This window comes from Poecilia mexicana, unplaced genomic scaffold (genome assembly GCF_051168715.1).
Source record: "Poecilia mexicana isolate PSO_F unplaced genomic scaffold, ASM5116871v1 scaffold_9, whole genome shotgun sequence".
Lineage (NCBI taxonomy): Eukaryota > Metazoa > Chordata > Actinopteri > Cyprinodontiformes > Poeciliidae > Poecilia > Poecilia mexicana.
The window spans coordinates 9,698,939-9,710,992 of NW_028263378.1; the positions used below are offsets into that span (position 1 = coordinate 9,698,939).

Here is a 12,054-nt window from a genome sequence, read left to right on the forward strand (position 1 = left end):
TGTCATTAAATCTTTTAATTGTTCCTTTTTCTTCGTCTGAGTCTTTCCAGATTGAATTGACTGTTTGGTTTCAGTCTTTATTCGTAAACCACTGAAAGGACAATCTGTACAAACACGTGCAGATAAATATATAAATATAAATATATTTTTTGCATATTTGTTGTATGTTTTGTGTTATGAAGCCCTAGGTGTCATGAGGTGTGGTAGGTGGTGGAGAGACGCTGAGACCCAGGTTATGGTGATGATGAAGATTTAATGATAATATAGCTCACAAACAGTCCAAGGCAGTCAGCACAGCAGGAACAAGCACGCAGCTAAAGACCGGTAGCAACTGTCAAAACGGACTAGACGGAAACAAACACAAACCAGGACTTAGCAGTTCTACTGGCGAGTGAGAACAACATCAGACATTGACAAACGACGAGGACCCGACGAGGAACACAGACAACAGGTGGGTTAAAATACACACGGGGTAATCAAGGGAACGAGACACACCAGGGGAGCAATCAACGGGGAGGACAGGACAGAGACTCACAGGAAAACAGGACTGAACACAGAAAACTCAAAAATAAACATACAGAAACATGGAACATAACACTAGGCGAAAATTCAACCTGTAAGACTCTTCCTGCATCACCTATCACCACGCCTTCACCCCAGCCAATCAGGACGCACCACCTCTCTACCTCGATCCAATCAACTGGCAAGAGCTCCTTCAAAAAGGCGGAGCAACCACGGATCCACTCGCTTCAGCTGTGTTTCAACCCACCTCCTCCCCGTTCCCACCACCAGTCTCTCAGACGCCTCCAGGTCTCCTGAAGACTCCCCTCTCCAAGCTCCGCTCCACCACCAGTGACCGGGCCCGGGGGAAGACCTACCTGAGCTTCATTCGAGCCGATCATTCAAGCTCGCCGCGATTCTCAGCACGCACGTCTTCCGCCGGTGTCTGAGCGCCAAATTCTCGACCGAGTCTCTACAGATTGAAATGAACACTAGAATGACGACCTGTCCTAAACCTAAGAGAATATTCTATATGTTGTTCATATCTCTGTGCTGGAGTGAATAGAGTTTTATTATGGCAGTAAGAGGTAAATTTATTGTGTACAGGTGGATTTTCCCTCCTTCAGTCATTAGTATTTTTTTATTTTCATTTTGACGCCCATCATTGTCCTGCACAAATCCTGAAATTAATGTGTAATAATCAGTCTGTTCTGTTTATCCTAGAAATTGAAACAATTTTTGTGCCGAAGGCTTAAAGCTGTTTGGTGGTAGGGTGACTGTAGGGCTTATGAATACAATCTGATGTTTTTTTTTTTTCTTTTTACCACTTCTAATCGTAATCCTGTTTCCCCCCCCCCCCATTGTTATATAGAAGAAACTGCAGAAAATATTTTCAAAAAGTGTGTTTTTATTTCAGTCGTCCATTCTGAGCTGAACACCGACGCTTTAGGGTCCGGCTACAAGAATATTTAATTATGAGAATAAAGTCAGAATATTAGCAAAATAAAGACACATTTTTACCAGAAAAACTCTTTAAAACATTTATTTCTATTAAGATCTGATGTGATCACCTCGGTTCACACGGTTTATTTTTTTAGTTTGCACTGATGATCTTATGCTGATGTTTAAAAGATTATAAAACTTAAAGTAAAACTTCACAAGAAGCTCAATGTTCCTCATTTAATTTTTTTTTTTCGTGTTAGAGTTCTTATAAAATTATGACTTTATTCTCGTAATTTAAAATAATCCCAGCCCTATTATTTTGTCGTACAGTTGATCTGAATTCAAATAAATGGAAGCTGTGAAACAAGATGGCCACCTTGAACCACTGACCCTATGGAAACCCATTAGTGGATTTGATTAATTGATAAATCGTATTGATTGCCCAGCCCTAGATAATCCATATGAATCCCTGCTGTTTTAATTGGTTTTGATATTGATGAAGTTTTTTTTTTAACTTTGTAAAACATGGAAAAAGCATTAACATACGTAGCTGCTTTGCTGTGTGTTCGCTCTGCTGCCAGATTTAAAACCCAACATTTCCCCTCTGAACAGTGACTTAATCTCCGGATCTCCCACTCAGGTGGGATTATGAGAAGAGCAGCTCCAGGTTGTTTAACGATGTAGAGAGAAAACGAAGCTAAAGCAGCAACTCGGCCAGGTTTGATGTTGAACCAAACCTGCAGCGTTTCTCTTTCTCGATGCGTTTTTCTCCTCGTCGCTTTGTTTTATTTCTGTTTTCTGCATCATGCCGTCATCTGTCTGGAAACTGTTGGCTCAGAAATTAAACTGTGCTCCAGATTATCTGACAACAATCTCCCAAAATGATGACGAAACAGAATCCATGAAATAAAAAAAAAATGATACGACCCTTTACAACGCTTTGCTTCATTTATTTACTCAACTTTATTAGAGCTTCTCACCATCTAGTTAGTTTTTACTTTTGTTTTCATTCACTCAATGAATAGTTAATGTAAAAACAAATCATAAATGAATAGAATCAGAATAAATGTAACAAAAATAATTCATACTGTAGAGAAAACAAAAAATGGCTCATGTTGCTGTTAATGCAATATCAGAATATCAAAAATAAAACTACATTTTTGTTATGTTTATATTTTATGTTAGCAACTAATTTGCTAATTTTCCTTAGTTTTTCTCACATTCAGATTCTCAGAAAATTAGAATAGGACAAATAAAATTATTTTTACTACAGAAATGTCAACATTCATAAGTGTCTGCTGCACTCGAAGTCCGTCAGGACTCATTTTGCATGAACTTCCACCAGTTCTTTTCCTTCCACTCAACTTTCCATTAATTTGCTAGGAACCAGCATTCTTTGCCAGTGAACTTTTGTTCCTCACCTTCCTTGTGGAGGATTTAAATAATTTATTGATCGTTATTGTGAAGCATAATATAGCATTTCTACAGCAGAAATTGGTTTCATGTAATATAAGAAATCCTACAGAAACAGCAAACGTTTCTTGTACCGTGAAATGAAACTACGCAGTTTAAGGGTTTCACATTTTGAATTTACAAATTTACGTTACTGATTACGATACTGACTTATTTAATTGTGTTTTTATAAATATATTTACCGGTCCGTTTTTATTTATATTGTGAATGAAAACTTTGTGAACTATTGATTCAGCAGAACCAAGGATGAACTGGATTTTTATTTTATTTCATAATCAGCAGGGGGCAGCATTTACTAAACCATCTGCAGACATTAATGTTAAACAGTAAAAAAAAAAAAGGATTATTTTTGGATGGTTTAGGGTTACGGTCATAGCTGCTCAGATGATTTCTTCTCCTTGTCTTCGGATGGAATCAACCTAAAGTTTGTTTTATGATGAAACATCTGAATAAAGTTTTGATCCGGACTGTAGATCACTTCATATTCTCTGTTAGAGACGAACAAAAAGACAAATCTTTGCAAAGAAGCTGCCTGGAAGACGGATTTCTGCCTCTATTTATTCACCCTGGGTCACATCAGAGGCAGGAGGGGCTGAAACTTAAGGAGAGCAGCAAACGGACGGGAAAGTGTTCTGTTTGTGGCCGTGCTGAGAGCTCAGGTCAGTATGTTTATCTCTGTCTTTATGGATATTACTGACAGAAACAAGATATAATCAGGGTAAACTTTTGGTAACACTTTATTTGACGGGGTGTGCATAAGACTGACATGACACCGTCATAAACATGACATAACATCTGTTATAATCTTATATATATGTTTATGACTTTTATCATGAAGTGTCATTCGGTAAATAACACTTTTAATGTAAAGTTGACCTAAAAGTTGCCTTGAAAGTCCATTAAAAGTGAACAACTTTGCATTATTTTGTAAATAATTACATTTTAAAGCAAAGTTGTTACTTTTAATGGACTTTCAAGGCAACTTTTAGAGCAACTTTGCATTAAAAGTGTCATTATTTAAAGAAGTCATAGACATTCATAAAGACTCCTTCATGTTTATAACAGGTGTTATGTTTTTGACAGTGTCACGTCAGTCTCACACCCCGTCAAATAAAGTGTTATCAAACTTTTCAACAGGACAAAGCTAACTCTCTGAGGTGGATAATTCTCATTTTAGTTTACTACAACAACAACAACAACAACAACAACAACAAAACAGTATTTGTGTAATCAGAGAATGTAGAGATCGTTTCAGGGTTTTACATTTATCTTAGTTGTTTAAAGTGCTTCAATGTTTTGAGCTTTTAAAACAACAAATTGCAAACAGGAGTGAAGAGTTGCTGCCTGTTGCCTGAAGCGATTTTCAGCCTGACAGCTTCACGGTGGTGACAGGTGGGCCGAGCTGATGCGTGTGGAGGTTTTAATCTGAGCCTTTCATTTATTTCCAACTATTTTTAACCAAACACATCAGTTTAATCAGTCCTCAAAATATAATAAAGTTTGATAAAGAAAAGTTTATTTGTACAAGGATTGAGGAATATATAAGAGCTCAGAGAAAGCTGAGTGACCTCCAGAGAGGTGCATAAGCCTTTTTACTCAATTGAACTTTAATTGAATAAAAAAAGAAGATAATTTGCCGAATAAACAGGGAAGTTAAATTCAAGTTTTAAAAATTAAACAGCAGAAAAATACAAGAAACAAACATTTCGCCAAAGTAATTTAATGATAATGGCAGGTAACAGTCCTTTATAGTTCCCCTCAATGTATTATAAGCCTGGTGGGCCACCAGGCTTTTTTTTACTTTATAGTTGGTGTTTAGGTATTAACCTTCCAGTCTTCCAATAATGCATAACTATCAAGTGATATTTTAAAATTTCCTGTCAACTATAAACATGTTTTACCTCAAAAACATGGCGGGCGGCTGGATGACTGACTGCCCTAGCGCCTGAGCACCAGGTTTAGCAAGTTTTCTGGGGGAAACCCTGGTCCTTGATGAGAATATTGAGTTAGAAAGACGTGAGAAAGTTTACATAAAGGTGTTCAAAGTGGGGTGCGGGGGCCATTTCTGGCCCGGGACTGATTTTTTTGTGGCCCCCAACCACAATTCAAGAATAAATTAGTATAAAGCTACGACTTTTAAATCAAAATCCTATAAATATGTTAGATGCAAAACAAAGTGATTTTCTTTTGAAGCTTCCCAGTTTCCTTCTGTTGTCATGTCTAAGACCACATTTACTCATTGACTTATACTCTAACATCCATCTTGTTGCACTTAAATCTTTTAATCTTTTAATCTCTAAATGTTTCTAAATGAAGACTGATCTAAATCCTGTTTATATTGCTAAGAAATGACAAAATATTTTTTTTCAGTTTTCTTCAACTGAGTTCAAAACAATAAGAAAAACTGGATGCCTTTAACAAGTAAAATGTTAAAAAAACATTTTAAGTTTTTGATCTACAATCCCATTTCTACAAAAATAATCAGATTATTTGGTTAATTAAAATAGGTCATGCTTGTTTTATGATTGAGTAAGTACAGAAACATTAAAACAGGTTTGGTAATTTAATTTTTTTTTCCTGAGCTGACGATTTTGGCCCACAGCTCAAAAAGTTTGGTTGGTTTTAATTGGGGGAGACAACAGTATATTTAATTTCTTTTCTTGTACCATTTGCAGAGTAAAGATGAAGCTTTTAGCCTTCCTGTGCCTGTCTGTTCTCTTAGCTCACATTCATCTCTCAGTGGCAGGCAAAATCAAGCTGTTCAAGGCTTTTAAGAAGACGACAAAGACAAAAACTAATCTGGATGCCAAAACTAAACATTCAATCCTGGAAAAGGCCAAAAACCCCACTTCAAATAAAGGAAGTTACCCTAAGCAACCAGAAGGAGGCTATCCTCAGTACCCAGGTAGCCAACCTCAATATCCAGCCAGAGGCTATCCTCAGAACCCAAACCAACATGGAGGCTATCCTCAGAACCCAAACCAACATGGAGGCTATCCTCAGTACCCAAACCAACATGGAGGTTATTCCAACCCAGGTAGCTACCCTGGGTATCCAGCCAGAGGTTATCCTCAGTATCCAAACCAACATGGAGGTTCTCCTTACCATGGAAGCTACCCTCAGTACCCACAGTATCCTGCCGGCCATTTCCCAGCTCCAGGGTATGGAGGAGGTTATGGAAACTATCCAGGTAGCTACATCAACCACAACCCAAACAACAGGATCCTGAGCCCTCACTACGGCGGCAGCTTTGGATTTGGTGGCTACGGAGGTGGGGGTGGTTCTCCCTTCTCTTACTCGGTTCAGAAAATGGGATTTGCTCCGTCTGATCAATCCAAAGGGTTTGGACGCAGTGCGGCAATGGCGGCGGCTGGAGGGGCGATGGCAGGAATGGCCCTGGGCTACGGACTAGGGAAGTTCCCCCGTCCCAATTTCCACTTCCACAACCCCCGTCAGGAGTATTACTACAACTACTACATGTACAAGCGATACGGTATGAAATCCTCTGACAGGGACGACTACAGCAGGGACTACAAGTTCAATCAGACACCTGAGACCTTTGACAGGTTCATGACCTCCTGCATGAACAGGACGGACCTTCTGCCAGGAGAGAACCAGAGGTCGCAAACCAAACCACTGACCACAACAACAACAACCACAACCACAACCTCTGCAACTAACACAACTACAACCACAAGAAGCAACATCACTGCAGCGGGGAACGTTTCCTCCATCTCCAATTCAACCAGCAACCCTCTCAATAATTCTGATGTTACAAATGTGAAGGCTTCACAGGCTCTCCAGAACAACGAGGCGAATGATGACACAGTCAGTATTGTGGAAATTGGCTACCCAGCGCTGATCACCCAGATGAAGGTGAAAAGATGTACGGAGCTTTACGTCGTTTACTCTGAAAAACACTTGAAGAAAAATGAACAGTCTTCACCTCACAGTGGGATACAAAACCTGCAGCAAGGGCTACTTTTTGTACTCATGAGCACAACTATGATGTTAATGCTGCACAATTAAGACCTCCACTGGGTAGAAGGTGAAGTACAAAAATAAAGATTATGCAAGTTTGCGAACAAACTATTTTTTTATTGATGGTCTGTGCATTGCATTCTAACATGACTTCTACCTTCTGGCTTCATTGTTTGCTCATGATAATGAACTTTAATTATGGCTAATAATCGCTACTCCTCCTCAGCAACACCAATTCTAACACAAAGCAGATCATAAATGACTAATTTTAGCGAGGGCTAAAGAAGATGAAGGCTATTTTCTTTCCTGTAGCCGCTAACTGCAGTGCAGAACTAACACTCTACAACAGAGTCAACGCTAAAAACACGTTAGCTAAAGATTTGTTTTAGATGTTTTTATGTTTCTTCTCTTGTGCAACAGTACGGAGCCCAACAGAGCCGTCGCTAACATTTGTTAAGAAAATAAATTTAAAATATGCTAGTTTAAAAACTTAACATGTCTTGATTGAAATAGCCTAATTATAGTTTTCAGATTAATAACTTATTCTGCCCTGTTGACCTTTATGTTACCTGTAATTACAGCAGGTGGTTTGCTAAGATCTTTTGAACTGCCCTTTGTCTGTGTGGGAAACAATCAGGAGAAGTTCCAGCTTTCACACTCATCTGTGAAAAGCCATAAAACAGCAGGAGTTCAGGAGAAGCTCTGCTCTCACTTTGTTTAGACAAAGGGGACAAATGGACTTTGGAAGCAAATTGCAGGGAGATTCTAATTTTTAAAAAAGGTCAGAGACAGCTCCTGATTGGATGAGCCTTATTTGAATAAATTAAAGACAAGAATACGCCTTTACTATAAAAGTTTGTACACAGGAGTAACAAATCAGATTTGCTCTTGCAATTCTCCAAAGACGTATTTTCTTTCTTTCTTTCTTTCTTTCTTTCTTTCTTTCTTTCTTTCTTTCTTTCTTTCTTTCTTTCTTTCTTTCTTTCTTTCTTTCTTTCTTTCTTTCTTTCTTTCTTTCTTTCTTTCTTTCTTTCTTCTTCTTTTCCATTTGTCTCAGGTAAATGAATGTATGTCTCTGTTGTTCTGCAGTTTCTGTTGTAATTTCATATGTTGTCTTCTATTGGATTAAACTCTGAAATTCTGTGACGTCTAAACTCATTGTTGTTTTCTGTGTGGCTACACTCGGCCCGCTGGGAGAACCTGGGATCCATGAGAAGAAGACTGAGCCAGAGATTTTCATAAGATATATTATAACCTAAAATCTTCTTCAACACAAGTTAGCTAAAGATTTGTTTTAGCTGTCTTTTTATTTCTTCCCCATCTACAACAGAGACACGGCTAAGAACATGTTAGCTAGATGTTTGCATTTCTTTCCCCTCTTCAATAATGCCACCGCTAACATATTAGGTAAAGCTGTTTTTATTTGTGTTCTCCTCAACAACAGAGCCGTCGCTACCATGTTAGCTGGGTTTTATATTTCCTCCCCATCTCCAACAGAGCTAAAAACATTATTGTTAGCATCTCCCCCAATAAAAAATGTACAAAATTATACAAGTGCGTTGTGTAAATGTTCTATGTTAGGAACTCATCCAGGGGTCACAAGGAGGGCTGCAGCCTGGGAAAACTTCACTTCCCACTCTTATGACGCTGAACATCCGTTCAGAAGTGGCAAACAAGAATTTTATCATTTGTTGCTCTCTTGTCCAAACAGAAATCCTCCTGATTCCAAAAATGGCAGCAACTGGCTCATCCTGAGCACAGAAGCATTTTTGCTTGGGCAGAGCGAACTGCCATAAATTCATGTCTATGGGTCAGAACGCCTGGTTCATGAGCCAAACAACTTAAAAATAACATTTACTCTCAAACAAATATAATCACTGAACACGTTACGGGATTAGTTTGCACTGTGCTGCTGACCGTACTCTGACTGCTATGGTGACAAGTTGGGCAAACAGACTGAACTGCGGTTACAGAAATAAAATTATATCAGCAGAAGTGTTACTATACCAGGCAAGCTCACAGCAGAAAACAGTAAATGTTAAGATTTATGTTGAATTTCCTTAGAGCTGTTGCATTTTACCATTTTATAAATCTAAGTACAGCTTTAATCACTGCAAAGTTGAGTGATATTCAGACGTTGAATGCAAACGTCTGCTACTGATTATAGTTGTTCATGTTCATCTTATTTTATATCTGACCTCTCACACACACGCGCGTGTACACACACCCGTCAAATATCTTTTTACAATGCATGCTTAGGGTGTTTTTCTGCATAAATTTAAACCTTTTGCGTTTTGGTTCACAAGTTAACAGTTATTGTTACTAAATAAATCTACATTCCAAAACATTCAGTGTTTGTTGTCTTTAACTCGGTTCTAAGTATGTTTTATTTGTAGTAATGTGTAATCTGCATACTTTTGTCCTCTCTGAAACATGCGTTACTTTTTGTAAACTTGAAATAAAGACAGTAACATAAACAAATTTGTTTACCTTAGATTTTCTGTCTGTTGACAATGATGTACAGAAACTTCTTTGAAAATACTGTATTGTCTTTTTGTTGTTATTTTTACCCTTGTTATAATATTTTAAAGAATATTTTCAGATATATTGTAATTGTAAAAATGCAGTGTTCATATTGCTTACTTTGTCAGTAATCATCCTATAATGATCCATTAAGTCACTGATCCTCTGGGAGAAATGCATCCTCTGGATATCCTTCCACTCTCATTATTAATTAATTACAAAACCACATTTCTGTAAGAGGTGGAAGTTATAGCATATAATCCCTAATTATTACAACCAGAGCTGCTCATATATTCCACAGGCCTGCAATTGATGGAGAGACCGAAACAGAAAAATTAGTCCAACCACAACCCTCACAAAGCCACGCAACGCAAAACCAATCATTAAACTCAACTGACTTTAATTAATTTTATTAATTTAATGTTTCTTCTTATGACATATTCATGTATCTGCAGCGTTTCCACAGTTCCTCCTGCTCTATACATGGACTTATAATTGTTTTAATTGTGTTGTTTCATGTTCGGGTGAATTTCTGCTTCAGCCTCAGCTGACTGGATAGAAGTTTTACAGATAAATGTGAGACGACTGACTGGGGTCTCAGTCAGGCAGTTCTCATTTCTTCATTAGAAACGGTAAAAACTAAAGAGACAAACGTTGTTCAGATGCAAACAGAATTTATTGAAATCCATCAGCATGAAGTTACATCGTCTGACACTTTCACACATCTGGAATCATAGAGTTAGAGAGAGAATAGGAACAAAACGCCACCACTAAACTGATTCAAACACAAACTTGTTTCTTTCCTCTCAGTGAGCATGCTCAGCTTGGTTACCATGGAGAGAGTCAGGGATAATAAGCCAGGTATAATGGAATGATGCAAAGATGCAAAGTGCGCAAGCGTCGAACTTGAAGCATCCGACACGTTTTTGACGCATCGGATTAAACGGTTATCCAACCGGGTGACCCGTCAGCTCTTCAGTTCGCCAAACCACAAAAAAGCTCATAAACCGGCGACTCGCCAGAACTGCACACAGTAAAAAGCTCAGGCGGGATCCAAACGAATGCTCTTAGAACTACATCGGGATTCAAACTCTGCTCACTCATTTTTAGCTTGCAGAAAAAGCGCCAAGCTGCCAAATAAACAAAAGTAAACTGACCAATGTAGCATTTAGGCTTTGGCGTTCCCAACCCCCCATCTGTGTGCTCAGTAGCGGAACAAGTCATCGTTGGGCTGGGGGGCGGGGCTAATAACCGGGCCCCTATATGTTTACAGACAGGACATAGCTTTCGGGGGAACATATTTTACAGCCCCACCCCAGCCCCCCCATAGCTCCGTGCCTGTGTGTGCTACATATTATGTATATTATCGATTTATATTATCTAACACATTTACATAATATAAATCGATATATTATGTAACACACATCTGTGTGCTACATAATATGTAGCTCACATCTGTGTGTTACATGTAGCACATCTGTGTGCTACATCTGTGTGTTACTACACAGATGTAGTACACATCTGTGTAGTAACACACAGATGTAGCACACATCTGTGTAGTAACACACAGATGTAGCAACAGATGTAGCACACCTGTGTGCTACTAATATATATCTTGTATGTATGCTACTTGTACATACAAGATATATGTAGCTTGTATAGCTACATACATACTGTGCTACATTCATCTTATATGTAACACACAGATGTGAGCTATGTAAATGATGTTTTGACATAAAATATTTTTTTCTCCGCAATTTTCAAGAGGGTTAGATAATAATAATAATAATAAAAAAATCAAAAAATTTATATTTTCTTTTTTACTTAAAGGAAAATCTCAAGGTTATGTTTGTTGTTCCGCTAATTGTGCGGGGAAAGATATTTCTGCGTGGGACAGATTACCAGCCAAACTAACAATATTTTTGCATTAAAACAAAATGAAAAACACCATGATTAAACTTTAATGTGATTGTTGTTTAACAAACAAAAATTAATTTCAACAGCCAACAGAGACCTGAAAACCATCAGTAGCCATCGACACTTATGGTTACTGATGGTTGGCTGGCTTTTGTACAGAGCCCTCCAGGGGACATGGGGCATTTTTTTCCTTTTGCGTTCCCTCTTAATAATCTACTGATCAGTTCATGCGACATAATTGAATACTGTAAGCCTTTCTTACGGTGGCCGCCTTACTTTCTGCTTTAATACAAGCTTATTTAAGGTTTTTCCATGGACTATTTCTGAGTTATCGCGGAGTAATAAGTCATCTGGTTGTGTCTCTGTTGTGTTCGTGTCTGAATGGTTTAAAGGGCTGCTTTCAGTCCCGTTCCATCTTAGCTTTAACAGACAAAAACATGCAGTAAATAAATCGATTTTCAATCAGTTTTCTGCACCAAAGCGTTAATAATAATAAACCCATTTTGTTATTATAAAACACAGCAAACTAATGGTGGTAGAGGGCTGCACTGGGTTAACTCGGGTAATCTCATCTGTCCGTGTATCAATCAACTCCAAACCTCATCTTTGTTCTGTCACAATTATCGATTTATTTAATTTTGATTATCATGCTCCAAACTTTGCGAGGACTGACCCCCCTGCTCACCCGGTTCTTCATACACACACAGCAGCCAGTAA

General features: G+C 38.2%; 1 protein-coding gene across 1 annotated transcript; it reads left to right on the forward strand.

The window, feature by feature from the left end:
- Positions 1-5,504: 5,504 nt before the first annotated feature.
- On the forward strand, positions 5,505-7,005 carry LOC106903649 (uncharacterized). Its single transcript, XM_014967602.2, has one exon. It carries the CDS (start codon positions 5,599-5,601, stop codon positions 6,943-6,945), a length of 1,347 nt encoding a protein of 448 aa, XP_014823088.2. The 5' UTR covers positions 5,505-5,598; the 3' UTR covers positions 6,946-7,005.
- Positions 7,006-12,054: the final 5,049 nt, after the last annotated feature.